Raw genomic sequence first — 21,665 nt, forward strand, 5'->3', positions numbered from 1 at the left:
GGAATTCCAGAGCTTAGGGCCTTGGCAGCTGAAGGCACGGCCACTTATGGGTGAGCGATTCTAATCAGGGATGCTCAAGAGGGCAGATTTAGAGGAGCGCAGATATCTGGAATAGTATTTTAATTTGAATTTGTTTCCTTTTAATTAAGCTACAGTTTTTTATTGGTGGTGCACATGCTTAAACTTCCCAATAGGCAACTGCCCTGAGATAAGGAGAAAGATTGAGCTTTTTTTTGGGGAGAGAGGAGGTCACACACACACACAAGTCTGGCTCCATTAAGCCAACCTCCTCCTCCTCCTGCACCCATGGCGCACCGCGCGCGCCTTTCCCGCGAAAACGGTTGAAGCCGGAGAGCGAGCGGCAACCTCGCGCCGCCGCTGCAAGCGGAAGCCCGGCCGGAGTGGCGTGAGCTGCCGGCCAATCGGCAGCCGGGGAGCCAGCCAATCGGCTGGGGCGAGAGGCGAGTGGGTGGGCGGGACTTCCGGGGCCGCGCTGTGGTTGAGGCCGGCGGCGGCGGCGGCATCTCATCGAAAAGAGAGAAAAATTAAAAAAAAAAAAAAATTCTCTCTCTCTCTCTGACTGGAATTTTTTTTTTCCGCCCGGCCCTGAGGTAAATTACTCACCCCCCCGCCTCCCCTCCTCCTCTCTCCCCTTCCCTCCTCCTCTCTTCCCCCCGCCGAGCACGCCATGGCTCCTCACAAGCACGGAGGGGGCAAAAACGCCGTGAAGAAACCCAAGATCGACCAAATCCAGGCCGACCACGAGCTGTTCTTGCAGGCCTTCGAGAGTAAGTTTTCTACCGGCAAACCCGGGGGGGGTTTGTTTTGTTTAAATAATTAAAATCCCCCCCCCCCAATCTCGTTTAAATGATTATTAATTATTGGAATAATACAATCCGTTCGGGGGGTTGTGTGTGGGGTGTTGGAAGGCGGTCGGGTTTCAGTCAGCTTCCCCCCTTGCCGCCTCACCGGGACCCCGGGCCGGCTCGGGATGGCGGCGGATGCCGAGGATTCACCTCCGGACTAGGCCGCGTTACCTCAGAAAAATCACCCCGCGCTCGCTCGCTCGCCCTCTCTCACTTTTGGGAGAGAGGGGTAATAATTATAATAATGTAATAATCTGAGGTAATTCTCACTCCGGGCCGGCCAGGCTTTAAAGCAGCGAGGAGGCGGGCGGTGAGGGGGGTTTGTCCCCGAACCTCGCCGCCTTAAAGCAGCCAGTGCTGACTTATGATTGTGATTTTATTGTGTAAAATTAGCACAAAAAAGATGCGCGCCCCTGTGAGTTGGGACAGGGGGGGGGAATTTATACCTGTGTAAGTTGGAGGGGAAAATTATTTTTGCACCTGTCTGTCTTAAAACATTTCATTTTAATCTCGATTAAAACCTGTGAAAGATTCAACAGTTGGGAAGGGGGGGATGACTAACGTTTAGGTCGCACTTTTTAGTTTATAACATTAACCCTGGAGATAGAATTCCACTTCATTCTGATTCACATTGGTTCAAAAATGCACTTAAATATTTAATTTTATTTGTGGGAACAACCCCCCCCCCCCCCCCCCAACAATTTGCAAATAGCCCCTTGTCTGTGAATGTTTCCTCCATTGCCAGTTGGTTTAAGGATGGGCGAGAGAGGGTGGGGGGTGGAAAGTTGCTGGTCGAGATTGTGACACGAATTCGTTCCCTTTCGTTTTCCCAGAGCCGACTCAAATTTACAGATTTCTCCGAACCAGGAACCTCATAGCGGTAAGTTTCTCATCTAAATAAATGTGTTGGATATACAGTCATTTTCCGGAGGGAGGGGGTGGTGGCGGGTGTGGGGAGAGGGAGCACCGTTTTATTAAAATATATAAAAACTTGCTGTACGTACTCGTTTCTATCGAAATCTGCCGCCCGTTAATATATGTTTTCATCTCTTCACCAGACACGCTGTAAATTAGCTTTTTTTTGGTACCTTGTCATTCTGATATTTCGTTTATGTATAAGTGCGTGTGTGTATATAAAAAAAAACCCCGCTCGTTATGCAAATGCTTCCTTTCCTAATCGGCATGAAATGAAGATTATGGCGGTATTCTGACAAGTCTGTTCTGTTTTTCAGCCCATCTTTTTGCACAGAACTCTCACTTACATGTCACACCGATTATCAAGAACAAATGCCAAAAGGTAATTTCAAAGCTTCCGATGTTATTGCTCAGGCTGAAAAAAAAGGAACGGCAAAATACAATCATATTTCTTGGTAAAACCGGTTGTTGGATTGTGTGTTAGTCATTTGTTTTTGTTGGCTTGTTCAGCAGTAGCGAGTTGCCACAAATTCTAAAGTGACTTTTTAAAAACATAAAGTCTTTAGCTATTGTAGTTGGAAATGTCAAAGAGAAAGGAACTGCCTTTTAATGTAAAGTGAATCTGATTTTTTTCCAGGTTCAAGACTTGTCTGGTTTCTAGGCAAACATGCAAGGAGAGAGGTTGTCCTGTTTTGATGCTTAACTGAAGCCATTTGATTAGATCCCAATGTGTGTTCTCATTGCCTATCCTCTTGTAGGAAAGACTTGAGCACGAGAGGAAAATACCTATCTCAATTAAATTAATGTTTTTGAAGGATTGCATTTGTGTTCCTTTCTTAGATTTGTCCCAGCTGAATTGTCTTGTGTTTAGTGTTTGAGGTGTTTTTGCTTGGAGTTGAATTGTAAAATATAGGAAGTAGTAAAATTGATCTCCAGGTAACCAGTAATTGTAGAAATTCTAACTGCATAATCATTTCTTATCTTGTATCAACTTTTTAAGTATCTGAGAAAGATTTAGACTGATGAAGGTGCAAAATTCAGGAAAAGCGCATACATTAAATTAATATTGGTGCTCCTGATTTGTAGATAAATAGACTTAATCAGGTGTAAATGGAATGTTAGATGAACAATCCTTTAATATTGGGAGTAAGCCAATAATCTGTTCTTCAGCTCCCAACTCTAAACAGATTTCATCGTGTGAGCACTGGTGTGATTCAGGATCACTCCTAGTGTAACTGAATAATGACTGACTTGGTCACCGTATAAAGAAGGGAGACAACAGTCTAGTTTTTCTGGCTGGTATTTTGATGAGAATTGTCATTGTGTTGAATTTTTAAATAAATGTGCTTGAGTGGCTCCATACATTTAAGCATTCACTCACTGTTCAGACGTTTTAAAGAGTTTTGTCTTTTGTGACCAAGGCATTCCTGTAACTTGTGTTGTCAGGTATATATTTTTTTGCTGGAATTGCTGCAAGTTGTACAAAGATCTTCTGCACTCAGCGGTCCTAATACTAATTCTGATACAGTTGTATAATAGTTGTATGATTATTGAATATAATTAAGTGTGGGAGGTCATGAAACCAACTATTTTAAGTGCTATATTGAGATTATCTACTCATTTAATAATCTCCCACAATATATACTGCAGTTTGTATCAGTAAGTCATTCTGTAAATTCTGCTTGGGTCTTCCATAGAAATACAGGTGTATTTGTTGGAACCTTTCTTGAAAAGGGCTCGAGTACCTTGTGTATAAAATGCGTACATCTACAGCATCAACCTGTTGGGAGCAGGAATTTGGGGTTACTTCTTTCTCTCTCTCCAGGAAAAGCTAAATGGTAGTCATTCCCATCCATTATGTTGTGTGTGCAGCATCAGTAACTTAATTGTTTAATTCTTTTGTTCGTTGTAAGTACAGAGTAAACATCAATTAGAAGATCCCACTGGGGAGCTGTACATATCGCTGATCTTTCACTCGTTATTTATTCGGTCATGTGAAAGATTATCCTAGTGTTCCCCAGTGAGTGTAGCCTGTGTTCATTGAAGTAAATCTTCAGGCTAAATTTCTAGTGGTTAACTCTGCAAACTAGCAATAGATACTTGTGAAAAATGTACAGTTCAGATGTTTAAAAATTTCCTCATTCATGATACATTTTTATTTTAATAGATTTAACTCCTGTTATTAGCCATCTTTCAGCCATTTCCTTGTTAACTGTTCCACCTCATCCAGCAAAATGTTCTATATCCAATGTTTCTTGGACAAACTCAATCTTTACAAAGTACAAGGAGTGAAATTGTGCTGGAGTGTTCCTATTGGAGTTTCTATGCTTCCCATACTGGAAATAGGGAAGATTTTTGTAACTTATGTACTTTTAAGAGGAACAAAATATTTTAAATACAGCTATCTCAATACATAAGAGCTGCAATAGATGTCTTTATTTCTGCTGAGGTTGTCATATTAGTCATATAATCCCTTAATCTGTCTATATATAACCTATATACAGTTAACCTCCTTTTGTGTATGTTCTATATTAACCCCTCAATTCTTCTTCTGCTTAACATTCAGTTCTTTCTTGGATGTTGCTTTCTCTTAACTTTTTACAGATTTGCCAGAGCTTTAACTGCTACCTCCTTTGTGTGGCACTCTTATACTCGTCATCATAGCTCCTTCTGTTTGCATAAATGCAAATTGTGATTGACCGGATTAGAAAGAGAATGGGAGAAGACATGACCCAAGTAAGCAGAATTGGTGCTTAAAATACAATTTTAGTTAAAGCTAAGTGGTTACAGCACTAATGCATCTGTCATTTTTGTAGTTTCCTTGTCCCACTTGGCTATTAAACAGTGCTATGCAGAGATGCTTCTGAAGATGGCAGATTTGTGTGCCCTATTTGGTCAAGTGCCTTGGAGTCTGGATACATTAATGAAAAGTCACCACTTGTATGAGCACCAAGGTTTCCCAAAGCTGTGCAGCTATACACAGCATGAGCTTCTACTTTCAATAGAAAATTGGAAGGAGGAACAAGTAGTGTAGTTGACCTATAGCTTGATATTAAGGTTCAAGGACCCACAAACTACACTGAATTTCAGGGATTCTATCCGAACCCCCCCTTAATAGCCTTGCAATACACCCCCACATATCCATTCTTCTTGGAAAAATTCTGTTGTGTTCTGGACGGTGTATGAGGGTTAGCGGAACAGTTATTTTGAGTTCTTGACGTGTGAAGAACTGTGATGCTGCTTTTCAAACTACCCCTCCCACCAAAAAAATTTAAGAAGGGAGCACATGCACTTGTATAGCATCTTTTCACACCGTAAGAACATCTCAAGGAAATTTGGTGAACAACCAGTTGATTTGTTTTAGGTGGTGTTGAATGAAGGAGGAATGTTTGCCAGGACACTGGGAGAGGTTCCTGTACCTCTTGGAATAGTGCCATGGGACCTTAACACCTACCCCGAGAGGCAGACAGCTTGTCCGTTTTACTTCCAAACTGAAAGATGGTTTGGTGTCCTTTATAATGTATAAATTCTCTTGAAAAAGAACCTACATCTCTAATGGTAATGGCTTTTTTAGGTGGGTGATTTACCAGAATAATGTATTAGTTACTCATTAGATTAATGGATGAATTGAGTTGTTTCTTCAAATGCAAATGGTATACTGTAGGTGGGAACTATGCTATGGAGAGACACAATGCAAAAACACAAAATGGAAATTTAAAATAAAATCAAAATATTGGAAATATACAGAAAGTCAGTCCGTAATAGAGGAAAAGTTGCCTTTAAAATGCTGACAACTACACACTTCTGACATTTTTCTGGTTCTAGTTCACTATTACGATGTATTATAGTTTATATATTAAAACACTTCCTTTTTTAGACTAAGATTGATGAATTTGAATCACATTGCTGGCTTTCTTTGTTTTATATCTGTATGGTCACAACCTAGATCATCAGACTAATCAACAGTTAGAAAGATGAGGGGATTGAGAGGTTTTATTATCCCTCCTCTGGTTTGTTTTGAGGTGGTGAAAAAAATGTTGATTGAAGCTTCAGAGTGCAAGTGGCTTTTTAAGTAGAAAATGATTGGATTTCTTTTTCACGGATTCTAATATATGTTTTTCAGCTTATCAATGTGTTTGTGTCTCAAGTAGGGAGCCTGTTGGATACGGTTGCCGTGTTGGTTAAGATCTTTTTGTAAGATTTGCTATTTGAGTAGATCTTGATTTAGTTGCAAGCCGGTGATTGGGGAATGGAACTAACCATGCCTTTCGTGATTGGGACTATGTATGTTATCTTGTCTGAAGAAACTTCATATGACTTCACAGTGCTGTTAGGGAGGGAGCTCCAGGATTTTGACCCAGCGACGATGAAGGAACGGTAATATATTTCCAAGTCAGGATGGTGTGCGACTTGGAGGGGAACTTGATGGTGTTACCATGTGCCTGTTGCTCTTGTTCTTCTCGATGGTAGAGGTCGCGGGTTTGGGAGGTGCTGTCAAAGACTGCTAGCATTTAAATCGTTCAGCGTTTGTTGAAATTTTAGCCTTTTGGTCTTTTGCTAAACAGGGTGCCATAATGTAACTTGGTGTATTTCTACCTGTCCCCATATAAAGAAGCAACTTGCATTTATATAGCGTCTTGTTGCATTTCTCAGGAGATCCCCAAGGATTTTACATTCGCTCTTGCTACTTGGGGCAGTTTCACCAGCCATTTTGCGCACAATTATGTGATGAATGGCCAGTTAATCTATTTTTGATACTGTTGGTTGATGGAAGAGTCTCAGCCAGAGCACTGAGTTCTGTTTTTTTTTGAATAGCACCATGGGATTGTTAACTGGAATAAGCAGATGGGCTGTGGTTTAATATTGCATCTGAAAGGCAGACCCTCTAATGTACCATTCCTTCAGTACTATGTTGGACTGTTAGCCAAATTGTGTGCCCAACTCCTTCTATCTGGAATGGGTATGTATTTTGAGATTTTCTGTCTGGGGTAATTGTTGATAACTGTAGCTCTGGTAAGTGTGCTTGGGAGTTTGTAGAATATTACATTTAGGTGCTTTAGTTAGAAGTAACAAGTAAATGTGAAAACCTAGTCAGAAATCCCCAGGATTGATGGTGTGTAGGAGTGAGACATTGCCTTAGGCTTCTTGAACACCACCACCTCCCTCTTAATCTAATTCTCTAGCTCTTTTGCAATTTTTGTGTTCATTGATGGATTTAAGTGAAAGTCCCATGTGTTTAGAGAGTCCTCTAAATACACAATCTAAACACATGGTCAGCAAATGAGAAGATATTTTATCTTAAACTTGTGTAAAAATAAATTGAATGAATTTTAACAATTCCATAATAACAGTAGAAAAGCACTGTATTCAGAATCTAGATTTCTTGAAGTCGGGCGTCAATTTTTAAAATGTGAAACCAGAAGAAGCAATGGGGAGGAAATCTTCATATTGGACTGGGGTGCAGGGGATCTTGTTGGCATTTTGATTTTGACCCGTGTAACATTGTCCCAATATGGCTGAAAAATTAACTACTGTATTAGATAAAAAGATAGATATTTCAGTAAGGGTGATCCACTAATGCAGAACACTAACATTTGGAATTGAATTACTGTCAATTGTCCAAGAAGAATGGATATGTGGGGGTGTATTGCAAGGCTATTAAGGGGGGGTTCAGATAGAATCCCTGAAATTCAGTGTCGTTTGTGGGTCCTTGAACCTTAATATCAAGCCCCAGGTGGGCAGAGGAAACGCTTCAAGGACACCCTCAAAGCCTTCTTGAAAAAGTGCAACATCCCCACCGACACCTGGGAATCCCTGGCCCAAGACCGCACAAAGTGGAGGAGAAGCATCCGGGAAGGCGCCGAACACCTTGAGTCTCTTCGCTGGGAGCAAGCGGAAGGAGCGCACGTCAACCCAAGCACCCCACCCACCCGCCCCTTCAACCACCGTCTGCCCCACCTGTGACAGAGACTGTAGGTCCCGCATTGGACTAATCAGCCACCTGTGAACTCATTTTTAATGTGGAAGCAAGTCATCCTCGGTTCCGAGGGACTGCCTAAGAAGAAGACATGAAATATATATTTTCACGGGTCATTTTTTTTTGACTGAAAACCCTGTGGATGCAAATGGTCTTTTATTATTTCAGGCAAAACTATGAACAATTTTGTTCAGGTATCCAGCATCCCTATAATACAATGATGCAGATTTTCTTTTCTTTGGCTTTTTTTATACAAATATTCAGCTTCAATTTAACAATTGTTCTTTCACTGAGTATAATTTTCCCTCATCTGTAAAATAGATACTAAGTTTATTAAGGAGTGATAATATTTTTACACTGTAATCTTCCTTGGATTGTTTTTCCGATGACAACTTAATCTTGCTGTACTAGGTTGGTTGCCAGTTGGGTCTAATCCATAAATTGGTGTAAAATTTGCATTTGCTACAGCATATTAAGCACTCTTTGTAAACCCCACTTATTACAAAGTGGTTCAGTTTTAAATTTCAAATCGGGAATAGCGTGTTAATGAGTTGAACAGTGGCAATATTCAGCATCGTTGCTGTTTTCATTTGTTATCTGAACACATAATAACAACATTTAAATTGAGTCCTAGAAATCAATGTTTCAAGATAGTTTTGTCATACCCGTAGATACAAAAATAGGCTTTATACATTGACTATAATTAGTCTGGTAAAAATAGATTACAAAGTAAATTTGGGCAACCCAAGTGAAAGATTTGAAGATTTTTGTTTCTGTGCTATGTGTGCGTTGTGAATGGTGTTGTAGCTTGAGGGCAGGAGGAGATGCTGCAACTAATATAAAAAAAAGATTGTGGGTTAAATTCCGTGAGACTGGTACGTATTGGTCATCTTTTTGCTGTGGAAATAACTCTCCCATCCTGGTTTTTAATGGATTCTCTTTAGGATGTCTTTGGAAGCCTTATTGTAGATTTTTTTTTGGAAAAATGTATAAACTTGTCACTGTCTCTGAATTAGCACTGTCCTCACACAGCAATATTGGATTCCCTCTAGGAAATCTCGCTCTGTTTTGCTCAGTTCAGGCCCTGACTTCAGTTTGACACTGCAGCTTTAGTGTCAGTGTAAAGCAAAACTGTTACAGTTGTCACAATCAGTATGTGAAATCCTGGTATACCTCAAAACCACCCCCTTAAAATTAGCTGCCACTCAAGTAACCATCAAGTGTGTGCCTTTCCAAAAGTTTTGAATCTATACAGTAAATGCTGGACAAAAATACTGGTGCTGGTTTGCAGGTTTTAAAAAAATTGCACTTCCATTGGATGCTATTACAGTTAAACACTTTTAGTTGGGTACGGGATTTGAGTTCCCTTTGTATTTTATCTTTCCCTTCCTTCCCACCCTTTTAAAACATGTAACTGATTAAATGGACCACTTGTGCTCTGTGGGAGTTCATTGTCCAGTTGTATTGTCATTTATTGGTCAGTTCCCACTGTCTAATGTTAAACATATTGGTGATTTAAAGAATGTTGCCATCCTGAACTATTCAACTGATTTATAACTGAACTTTCATATATTGCTGGTTCTGAAAATGGATACATAAAAAAACACTAATTTGGGAGACCTCCTCCTCAAGGTGTAGCTTTATTTACCCAAACAGGTATGACTAAATACCGGTTAGTGCCATTAAATAATCTGTAAAATGACTAGGAGTTGCTGTGAGGCTCTTGAGATGTTGAATGTAAGCTTTAGTGTGTTTAAATGGGAGGTTGATGCTAAACTTGAAATTGTACTTAACCTGTAAAACAAAAATTCCCTTTCTTGATTATGGCACCTCCTTTTGTAAAATTGTATTGACATAATTAGTCTTGCCACTTAAGGGTTGAGTTCTGGTCTCCTTACCTGAGGAAAGACATACTTGCCTTGGAGGGAGTGCAGCGAAGGTTCACTAGCCTGGTTCCTTTGATGAGGGGATTGCCCTATGAGGAGAGGTTGAGTAGTCTAGGCCTATATTCCTTAGAGTTTAGAAGAATGAGAGGTGATCTAATTGAAACACAAAATTCTTAAAGGGGCTTGACGGGGTTAATGCTGGGAAAATGTTTCCCCTGGCTGGGGAATCTAGAACACGGGGGGTCACAGTCACAGAATAAGGGATAGGCCATTTAGGACTGAGATTAGAAATTTCTTCACTCAAAGGGTTGTGAATCTTTGGAATTCTCTACCCCAGAGAGCTGTGGATGCTCACTTGTTGAGTATATTCAAGACAGAGGTAGATAAATTTTGGGGAAGTAAGGGATATGGGGATAGTGCGGGAAGGTGGAGTTGAGGTAGAAGATCAGCCATGATCTTGCTGAATGGTGGAGCTGGGCCAAATGGCCTACTCCGCTCATATTTCTTATGTTCTTATTTACGAGGGTGTGGTAATTTAATTGAGTGTAATTCGTTTAAGACAAATTCACTTCTAATTTGTGCAGCAACTTTGTTTGGAGCACTACTTTGTGTGGGGAATGGTGGGTTCATATATAAGCTGCTGTGGCGGAGACCACATAGGGACAGTAACACAATTCACTATGTATAGCCAACGTTGTTATCGCTCCACGCTATGTATGGAACTTGGTTGGGTTATCGGGGCAGGGTCCCTTTAAGAGTCGTCGATTGTGTGATGATGTCATAGCCCTGCGACGAGGCCGAGTCCCTCAGTCCATGCGGAGAGTTAATAAAGCTAACACGCGTTTTTCTTTGCTGCTACGAAAGTCTCGCAGTCTGTTGATTTCCAGCAACTCCTACACTGCAATCTTTTGGGTGGGGTTGATTTTTTTTGTTAATTTAAACTATGGTATCTCTTGAATATTGAACATAAATACATTTAAATCCCCCCCTCACACTTCCACTGGCTCACCCAGTTTACCAGCGAGCAGTTGGGTTGTACAGATCAGGCTCATCACTGGTTCAATTCCTTGTTTTGTTGAGTTAACTGGTCTCTTCCTGAGTGTGGGTACTATCTACAATCTCTGCTATATGCATAGATGTATGTATGGTGAGTAGGGTTTAGCTTGGCTGTGATATGTACCTTGCTGACAGTCTGTTCAAGCTGATGCATGAAGAATGGCTACTTGAATAAGTTACTGGAGTGCAAACCGCACCTGTGGAAATGTATCCCTGCAGTGAGAGGACACTTGAGATTCTGGTACCCCAGTTACATTGTAGAACTGCATACACTGTGTTTGTGTAGTTCCCTTCCTGCTGGAGATCTCCAGTTTATACTGGAGGACAATACTGGATACTTCCTCCTTGCTCTACTTCCAGCTGCAAATTCGAACAAAATTGTCTGGGGAAAAATAGGTTTGATGTTCAAGGGATACCTTGGTTTTAAATTTTAACACAAATATTTAAGGATCAATCCCTCCCAAAAGACATACAAGTATTAAATATGTGCAATTAAAAGAAAGACTAGCACCTTTCACTATCTCCAGATGTATCACAGCGCTTTACAGCCAATGAAGTACTTTTGAAGTTCAGTCACTGTTGTAATGTAGTACAAAGTTGCTGAAATTAATTGCCCAAATTTTGTGTCACAGTACGCTGCTGACTTATATTTTGTTCAGGAAGCCCACACAGCTTCCCAAGGGGGGATTTTTGATGCCTTGGACGCTAATAGCATAAGACATTGCCTTGTTTACAGGGATGCCTCCAGTGCTTTTGCCATCAAGGCAGTTCTGTGAAATAAATGGAGTACAATGTGGATTTTGGATCCTTGTCAAGTCTTGAGGCTGTACCTACATGAGTGCCTGTAAATGGAAAATGGTATTTCAGTGGCATTTATACTGGTTCTGTTTTAATTCTGATTCTTGGAGTTGGGTACCTTAAGCCAGCATTCGCCATTTACGCTGCTAAATCCTACTCCTTAACCTGGCACAAACTTGGTAAATTGGCTGTAAAACGCTTTGGGACGTCCTGAAGGGTGTTAAAGTTGCCAAGGGGTGCGAAAGTGGACACGTGTAATGTTTTTGACTCGCTGGTCAGGGCTGCTCATGTAAATATGTAAATGAGGCTAATAATATGCACCACCAGTGGATGTAGAAAGCTCCGGTGCATTCAGATTATAGGGAACATGGTTGCTTTTAACCTAGAAAAGTTTGTCATTAGATTGGATGTTGATGAATAGTGAGGAAAATGGGGAATGAACAATAGTTACTTGGTGTGCAGCCAGGTACAATGGAAGAAATGTTAATGTAAATCTTGCTGAGTAATTGCTAGGTGTTGTGGGTTAGAGCAGTCACTTTACATCTGGATTTGAGTGGCACACAATTGCTCATCAAGAGAGGTTCTGAACCTTTCAAGTCATGTGGAATGGTAAAATAGGAGTTGCTCTTCGAGTGGACCTATTGGGAGTAATAGAGAAAGGTATAACCTACATCTGTCCTGGAGTCTGCCAGTCACATCCCGTCCTTAACTCCTTTTGCTCTGTTCATGCAGAACTTCATTGACTCCGCCCCCCTCCCACTGGCACATTTATTTCAAAATCCTTGTTTTTGGTTTCACCCAGGCTTTGCTCCATCTGACTTCTGTAGTTTCCTCTGGTCCTGCAGCCCAGCATATGTTCTCTGCTTTTTTGGCTTTGATGTAGAGTTTCCTTCCCCCCTCTCTCTTCATTATTGGGGGCAGAACCTTCACCAACACTCTGAATTCATCATCTATTCCCTCTCTACTTTGGTTACCCTCTGTCCTCACCTTCAAAACAAAAGCTTCCTCAAAACCTACCGCTTCAATTCATTTTGGGTCATTGCCCGTAATTCCCTGCCACATCTCCCATCTCCTGTAAAGTGCCTTGGGATAATATAATCGTAGAGGCAAAAAGTATTCCATTCCCTCAGGATTACTGTTCATTTTGCAACTTACCATATCTGCACAAAATTGAACCGACCTCTTTCCCTGCCCCCACTTGCTGCGAATAGTCTTACCAAAAATAAATTAATTTTAGCCTGTATTGAGAGAATAAATGTTTTAAGAGGGAGGAGGTCCACAAACTTTTTGTTGATAGAATCATAGAATGATGCACCAAAGGAGGATACTATTCGACCCATCATGCCTGTGCCAGCTCTTTGGCTTTTTAAATGAAAGCCCTGTAAATTTTTTCCCTCACGTATTTATCCAATTCCTTTTGAAAGTAGCTATAGAATTTGTTTCCATCACCCTTTCACGTGTTGCCTCTGGTTCTTTTGCCAATCAACTTAACTCTGTGTCCTCTGGTTACTGATCCTTCTACCACTGGAAACAATACTCTCCTTAAAATGCAGCGTTTTTTGTTTTCTTGGTCAAGGATGCAGGCAGTCAACTCTAGGGATCAGCCAAGGACCATTATCGATGTTGGTGCTTGTTTAATTTTTCCAACTTTTGACACTGGGATAAGGCATCATGATTTAGCAGGGTGGGCACAGGTTGCTGACTCATAGACCACCCGTCTGCTAGAATCTGAACTAAATCAGTGCTAGTGTAAGTAGTAAATAAAAACACAAAATGCTGGAAATACTTGGCAGGTCAGGCAGCATCTGTGGAGAGAGAAACCGAGTTAACGTTTCAGGACGATGACCCTTTGTCGGAACTGTAAGGAGTGTCTGAAGTGACTTGTCCAGGTTCTTAATTCTGGAGTGGAGAAAGCATTTGTTGTCTCCTTATGACCCAACTGATCACAGTATCCAGCAGTTTAGATTGTGTATGTAAATCCTAATATCTTGGTGACCATGCTGCACCTGGACCATCTCATTAATGACCATTAACTTGAAGAAATATTTTGCATCAAGTTTCAAAAAGTGTTCCATTTCCCACCAAAGACATTCATTGTTGAGAATGTTCGTTTTTCATTAAATTAACTTCTTTCATGACCGTAGGGAATGCAAAATATATACTCCTTGGAAAAACGACTTCTAGTTTCCGACATAGAGCAAAGGCGGGTAAAATAGTTCAGGTATAGATCAGCCATGATCTAATTGAATGGAGGAACAGGTTTGAGCGGCTGAATGGCCTGATGAATAAAACAATGCAAATTTCAAAGTATTCCACAAAAATTGCTCCTAAATGCTACCCAGGATATAGCTTGAATTGACTTCTTTGAAGGCACTTGGCAATTCACAATTTTCATTTAACTAGCATGCAAATACTTTGTTTCACTTGGCTTCAATCGTGTCAAAGTTATGATCTGTGTGACTTTGTAACCTCCAGTTGTTCACTGTGTTGTGGAGGGCTTGATTTTTCAATTTGCCTTGCAGGTGACACTAAATATCTAGTGAAGTACACTAAGTCTCTACAGTAGAATTTGACAAACTGAACTATAGTCACTATTGAGTTGTATTGTTTTGTGAAGTTTTGATTCACTGCCTGTTTTAGAGTGATCTTTAGCTACTTGGATCTAATTAGGGTGACAGTGGAAAGTAGTATACACAAGTGTGCATGTACAGTTACACATCAGAAAAGTGAGATTTCAATGAGAAATGTGGGGAGCTGGTCTACTTGAAAATAACTGGCATCTGGATCACTGCAGTAAACTTGAGCAGCAGACTGTGTTTTCAGGAGCTTGTGCCATGGATTATAATTCAGTTCGTTTTCTGTGCTGAGTGACATGATTTTTAAACTCGGCGACCCTGGAAAAATGACTTGTAAAGTTTCTAATCATCCACTAGTGAATTCGAGAGGTAAAGGTAGCGTTTCACTTGTTTGGGGTTGATTTTTTTTCCGTTACTAACTGCTCCAGGACTGGTGGCAGAATTGAGTAGGGTCCTGTTCTGTACTTTATGGTGAGAGTTGCTTCCTGGCTTGAGTCTCCTGTGCTGCTGGAGAGGTGAAGATTTTTCTCCTAATTGGTGAGAATTAACTTCCTTCCTTCTGCCGCACGCCATGAAAAAAACGATTCAAATACTTTGACACAATGGGAGAAAATGGATAAGCTTGTGTATTAAGGTTGCAATTCAATTTTCCTTTTGATTGAAGCATGTAGTTTCTGTCAGTTTTATTTGCTTGTATTGGAAGTTCATGCTGAAGTATTGATGTACAGCGCCACACAATATATTTTTGCGAATGGTGAAATGTTCTCTGAAAAAGGCATTGATTCCCAATCTACGGGACGATGTGGATTTGTTTACAAATTCTTCATGTTCAATGTGGCTGTGTCAGTGGGAATTTGAATTGCTGGAATGCTTCCACCACAATTGTAAACTGCTCAAATTTAAGCTCGATCAGTATGTGAAAAGGCATGCGTAGTGCAGGATTGTAGGAGTCTGTGGGAAAGTTGCTAATTTGGGCTGCAGGTACAGTGACAGTGGTAGGGTTATTTCCAGTAATACTCTCCTTTACTACCCTTGAAAATTAAGAATATTCTATGCTATTCATATTTTGATGGAAAATTGTGAATATTAATTCCTGAATAGACATCAATGATTAAAATCAGCTCTTGAAACATTAGTATAGCTTACTATGCACACAAGTATACTGCAAACTAAAAATAAATTTTTCCTCAGAGCAAAAATGTGCATAATTAAAATAAATCTGACCACTGCTTACTATGTCAGTTCAGTACAGTGAATCTTTTCTTTAATACCCAGTCCAGCTGTAAACTTGGGCTAGTAGGACTTAATGTAGCTAATCTAGTCCGACTATATCTGCTGTCCAAATTAGTAAGCTTCTCTACAACTTCTCTCTGCCTGCCCCCGCCAACCCCCAATTTTGCTGCGGTCCTTTCTGAAGGCATTGATTCCTGGGGTGCCAGCAGTTCTCTGGTATCTTGTCTCGGGTGACCATGTTTCATGTGAACATTGGTCGGCTGTTTAACTGTAGAGGGCATCATACCTGAGCCTACTTTTTCTTATCACCTGACTTCCATTAAGTGCATCCTTCCCAGAAGGGTTACTAATTGCCCTTTTTCTTTATTTCTCTTTCTCCTCTTCCCCAGTTTTAATGCCCACACCAAGATCAGCTAATTTGGTTTAGATTACATCTCTGGGCTAGGCACCAAACCAGCTGGCCCTTTACTGACTGAGGCACCAAGGCCAAGCCCTGGATGTGGATTGCTGTTTATTAACATATTGGAAGAGATGTTATTCCAACTCCATATTTGAATCTCCCCATGCAGCTTCAGTCAGCATTATAGATCTGTTATTAGCTTTTCTTTTTTTCTCTACCCCCACCAGTACTTTTAAGTAGCTATTCTTCATGTGCGAGCCTAGATGTTAACGTCGTGGGGTGGATCAAAGCTGAGCCCAATCCTATTCTCACCTGATGATCATTGGTTAGTGATCAGAAGCTGGAAAACTTGTAGAGGCTCTTGAACTCTGTATATCACCACCCGCTGTTGCATGCAAAAATAAGAACATCTGATCAGCTGATTTTGTGCATCTTTTAACAACTTGTTGAATTTATATAGGAAAAGTCCCAAAGTGCTCACAGAGCTGCAATAATGACGCCGAGCTAAAGGAGGAGATATCAGGAGGGATGATTAAAAGCTTGGTCAGCGAGGTGGAGTTTAGGGAGGGAATTGCAGAGCAGGAGGGCTAGGCGACTGAAGGTATGGTCTCCAACGGTGGTGTGAAGAGAGGGGGGTGGGGGCATGTGCAAAATGCCAGTGAGAGGAACGGAGAGTTCAGGGAGAGGTTGTATGGCAGAAGGAAATTAGAGATAGAGGTGTCATGAAGGGATTTAAATATAATTTTAAATTGGAGGTGTTGGGGGACCATGTTAGCAAGGACGGATGATGGACGAGTGCGGGATAGGTAACATGCAGTAGAGTTTTGGAAGAGTTGAAGTTTATGGAGTGTGGAAGATGGGAGGTCGGAGAGAACATTGAAATCATTGAGCCTGGAGGTGACAAAGGGATGGATGAGGGTTTCCATGGTAGATGAATTGAGGTGACATAATTGACGTGGAAGTAGGCAGTCTTTGTGATGAATGGGATTGGAAACTCCGCTCTGTTTAACAGGACGTCCAGATTGTGAGCAGTCTGCTTCAGCCTGAGGCGGTAGCTAGGGAGGAGGATGGAATCAGTGGTAAGTATAAAGTTTGTGGTGGGAGCTGAAGATAATGTCAGTAGAGGCAGTGGAGTTGTCGAGAGATGGTGTAGAACTGGGTGTTGTAAGCGTACAGGTGGAAGCAGCCCCCATGGCTGTAGATGAAGTCGTCTAGGAGCAGCATGTAGTGGAGAGGGGCCACGGATAGGTACTTGCGGGAGGTAACGGTGTGGGGGCAGGAAGAAAAGATTAAATTAATTGTCGGTGGTAGTGAACAAAATTATCTAGTCCAAGGCCACACTGATATTGTCATGGCTTCCTGCACTGTACAAACACAGGCCATTGTATTCGTAGCAAATTCCAGTCCTTAGCTGGTGAAACTTGACCAGCTGCATGAATTTCATAGTTTCTCTCTGTTCCTATACCAAGCCATCTAGATAATGGGGGTTTTAAGCCAGTCTGATCAAGTAGGTAGTAAATGTTTTGCAATTTATCATTTGATTCCCATTGTTCTATCTAAACCAGGAGTAGCCTCTTGTATTAGATATACTCTCACACTTCCACCTAAGGAAATGGATAAGTCAGCCATGTGTACCTTTAGTACCTTTGGCAGGCACACTCCAGTAAAGATGGCTCATTATGAAAATGAATGTAATTTGTTTACTCCTTACATCCAACAAAAGTATATATGCTGTAAATAAAATAGTTTATTTGCACTAAAGGATGTCATTAATAAAGGATACATAGATTGTTACTGTGTCCCCATAAAGTACGAATTACACTCTTGCACAAAAACGTTTGCAATTTTACAGTTGCTTCTTTTGCTCGGTAACCCCAGAATTATTCTGCATGAAACATTACTTCATTATAACTTTTGCATTTGATTATCCTATAACCTAATCTTATTCCCAAGATTTATTTTTCATTTGGAACAATATAAATAAATTGAATTGCAAATTGACATGTTGTGGGTCTGACTTTTGGGTCATTAAAATAGCACAGAAACAGGCTTCCACACCAGGTTAATGAGTGTCCTCCACTCTTCTTCATCTAACCTGATCTGTTTTTGTCCTTTGTGGGGATTCAGGGTGAAGAAGTCTCATGCCTTGGGCAGTGCTGCGTCCAAGAGTAGTGCATGTTGGTGGTTATTGCACTAACGGTGCAACTGAGCTTTGTTTTTGCTGAGTCATCAGCTTAGTTCATGGGTCTAGATGCCTCACTAACCAGTATCAGAAGTGAACCACGAATGAAGTGCATCAGGCCATCTCTGTCTTCACCACAGAACATCATGCCCAATTAAGCTTTAAATGCTTGGTAACAACTTCAAATTTTGTGGCATTAGTGCACTCCCTCCACACAGTCACACAATTTGAAGTACACTGAATTGCATCACTCATTGGTGGGAAGCTGCCCTGTCTTATGGGTCAGTCCAGAAAGTTACCCAACTGGTTCAAAGAAAACTCTGGGACAGCTAGCACCAAGTAAAGTAGCTTTGTATCTGGCTGTGATATATATATATATATATATATATATATATGAAGGCTTTGCATTTTGCAGTGCTTTCTGGGGCAAGGGCGGATAATATGTTAAACTTGAGAATATTTTGGAACTTTTTATTATCTGCCTCAGATACAACTGGAAGCAAGTGTAATCAAGCTATTAAAATCATGAATTTAAATTTTGTGCTGCGTACACAGCTTTGAATTTGTTAGCATGTATTACCCAAAATTAGTTACAGTCCCGCATTGCTAAATCTGTTTTACAGTTTTGTCTGAGTCAAACTACAGTTCTAACATTGCCAGTTCTGCAGGGTTTCTTGACCTATCCATGCTTGCTTTGTCTGTATCCGTTTGCTTTTATTGTGTTGTAAATAACAACTTTGTCCAAAATACTTGATGGGTCCTTTCTATGATATAGATCTGATTATTCAGCATAGCAGGAAACAGCAAGAACTATAATGTTCAGTCTTAACTCAGCAGTGGTACAAATTGTTTTGCTGTTAAGCCATTCAGCCTACCAATAAATGGCTATCCAACAGCATGGGTTGAGAAGGAAATTGAGGAGGAACAGAAAGTGTATTGTGAGACAACAATGGATTTGCAGCTGACACGTGTCATAGAATTAGCTAGCACAAGGCACTCTGACTAGTAAGTGATTAGGTGGCGATGAACTGCAGATCGACACACTTTAATGCAGTGTTTTGTCACAGCACACTTACAATTCTACATAATGCAATTTTAAAAAGTGAAACACTTTCACTTCCTTGCCATGGCTAACTGATTTGGGGTGTTTAACCAGAATTAATTTACTTTTTGAGTGTAAGAATCTGTATCCATCTTCTGCATCAGTCTTGTTCAGGCATTTTAACTGAACCAGAGTTTTGGGTGAACAAGCCAGACTGAACTCCATGCATCACTATCTATTTTACATACTATCCCGATCCTTTGCTGATTTGGAACGTGAAGACCTGGTCTTCTGTACACTTGCACAAGCTTTGTCCTCTTATCCGAAACCTTCAGAAAAATTACATGGTTGCAGGATACTATGGAAGATTTTTCAATTAAAAGATATGAATCAATAGCAGCAATTTGCATTTACATAGCATCTTTTTAATGTAGAAAATGTTCCAAAGTGCTTTACACAGGGTGAAGAAAAAATAGATGCACGAGACAGTGAGCTAGTGTAGTTAGGAGAGATTATCGAAGCCTGTTGGAAAAGATGGGTTTTTAAAGGTGGGTGCTGATTTAGACTGGGCGTTCCACATAATGGGGGTTGGGATGGATTAAAGCTCGATCACCAATGGTGGGATCAAAAAATAAAGTATAAAAAGCTAGAGTCGGGGGACCAAAGGGTGTGGGAGAGCATATAAAAATGGAGTAGATTGCAGGGGTTTTGGGAAGGGTGGTGGGAGCTGAGGCCATGGGGATATTTGAAGATGGAAATTTTAATTTTAATTGAGACAAGATCAATGCAGGTCAGTGAGGTTTGGAACAACGTGCTGGGCCAATGTTTTGAAGTTAATGGAGGGTGGGAGGTTGGCAAGAAGGACAAATGGGGGAATCCAGTCTCGGTGTCTGGAGCGGATAAGGGTTTTGGCATAGTGAAGGATGTGCTAAAGAAGGAATAAACAAACTTCCATTTATGTAGTAGTGCTTTTCATGTCCTTAGGATGCGCTGAAGCAGTTTACAGCCAATTAATTACTTTTGAAATAACAACAGAAAATGCTGGAAAAACTCAGCAGGCCAGGCAACATCCGTGGAGAGAAATTAGAGTCGACGTTTCGGGTCTAACCCTTTTTCAAAACTGGAAAGGAAATGAAATAGATCGAAAGGCAGGGCTGGGAGGGAACAAAAGAAGTGAAGAGACATTAAGAGGTATTCAAAACGAGATGAGATGGTGATAGGACTAGTGGAGACAAAAGACGGTTCTAGATTAGGCGTGAAATGCGCTGGCAGAATGGGAGACAGTTGCCATGTGGGAGAGAGGGGGGAAAAAAAAGGGGTGGGGGGAGAAGAGGGAAAAACCAAAACAAAGGGGTGGATAAAAAATATAAGTAAAAATGTAATAGGGGCCGAGGTTATGATCTGAAATTGTTGAACTCGATATTGAGTTTTTCCAGCATTTTCTGTTTCGGATTTCCAGCATCTGCAGTATTTTGCTATCATATAATTACTTTTGAAATGTAGTCACTGTTTTGCATGTAAATGCAACAGCCAATTTGTGCATAAGGTCCCACAAACAGCAATGAGGTGAATGCCCAATTAATTTGTTTTTGGTGGTGTTGGTTGCCGAATAACTGTTAGTCAGGACACTGAGTGAGTTCCCCTCCTCTTTGAATAGTGCTATTGCATCTTCTATGTTCACCCGAGAGAGCTTATGGGAGCTTGGTTTAACACCTCATCCAAAAGATGGCATCTGTAACAATGCAGAAATCTTTCAATACCGCACTGAAGTGTCAGCCCAGATTATGTGCTCGAATTCTGGATTGGGTCTTGAACCCACCACCCTCTTACTCGGGTGAGTCTGCTACCATTGATCCAAGGCTGACTAACACCATCAAAATCAGATAGACTGATGATGGGTTTGAAGTTTAATTCAAAGTCAAACAGCACACCAGGATTTTGCACCATCTGGTTCAGACTAAGCTTGTGGCCCGAGAGGGTGGTTGGAGTCTGTTGCAAGGGGATTGAGCTGATGGGGGCCAAAAATGATGGTCTCAGTATCTCCCGATTTTCTTGGATGAGTCAAAATAGCCTTCAAAGACTTAATGTCAGATTGGCAGTCTGGCAGCACGTGTGGTTGTGGGATCAAGGGAACTGGTTGAGCTGTCCTAGAAGAGCAGCAGATCAATGAGGAATGAGTTGGGAGTGCCAAAGGTGACTGTGTGAGACAACAAACCATATTTTTATAGGGTTCATTGTGTAAGTAAAAAGTCTGCTTTACAGGGAAACCGAGAAACCTGGCAGAGCAGGAAAAAGCGATTTGCAGCAGACGTGGAGAAAGGTGGAACAGAAAGTAGTAAACTGGTACATGTCCAAATCAATGACATTTCAGGGAGGATTGAAGTCAGGACAAGAGAGAGAGAGAGGAATATCATGAACTAAAAACCAGAGAGAACAGCAAATGGACAGAGATCAGAGATATCGATCAGAAAGACCTGGCACAGATGATGCATTAGCGAGACGAAGGGATCAAATGAGAGTATGACAGGGGGATGTGGGATTCAGACAGATAGGTCATGGTAACAAAATTGGAGAAAAAGATTACAGGGTGAGAGGATTCATTGTAAGCATCTAGTATTGAGTAATTTATAACCGTTGACAAATGCTGCTCCAATCGCTCAGTAGGTAAATACTCTGTCTAATGTGGTACTGGATCACAAAGGAAGATCCTATGTTCAAAACCTGGTTTGTGCTG

General features: G+C 41.0%; 1 protein-coding gene across 2 annotated transcripts in view; it reads left to right on the top strand.

Moving 5' to 3' along the window:
• The first annotated feature begins 326 nt into the window (after positions 1-326).
• suz12b (SUZ12 polycomb repressive complex 2 subunit b) overlaps positions 327-21,665 on the top strand; it is a 66,187-nt gene continuing 44,848 nt past the window's right edge. Inside the window, exons 1-3 of one of the 2 annotated variants that reach the window (XM_085963974.1) lie at positions 327-788; positions 1,700-1,746; positions 2,099-2,163. In XM_085963974.1, coding sequence (XP_085820100.1) covers positions 689-788; positions 1,700-1,746; positions 2,099-2,163 — 212 coding nt within the window. In that variant the 5' untranslated portion in view covers positions 327-688. The remainder of the gene's footprint in view (positions 789-1,699; positions 1,747-2,098; positions 2,164-21,665) is intronic. The other variant, XM_085963975.1, reaches the window with a different exon arrangement.

Source organism: Somniosus microcephalus, chromosome 21, assembly GCF_052327205.1.
Source record: "Somniosus microcephalus isolate GS21.2 chromosome 21, FLI_Smic_1.0, whole genome shotgun sequence".
In the NCBI taxonomy this organism is placed as follows: Eukaryota; Metazoa; Chordata; class Chondrichthyes; order Squaliformes; family Somniosidae; genus Somniosus; species Somniosus microcephalus.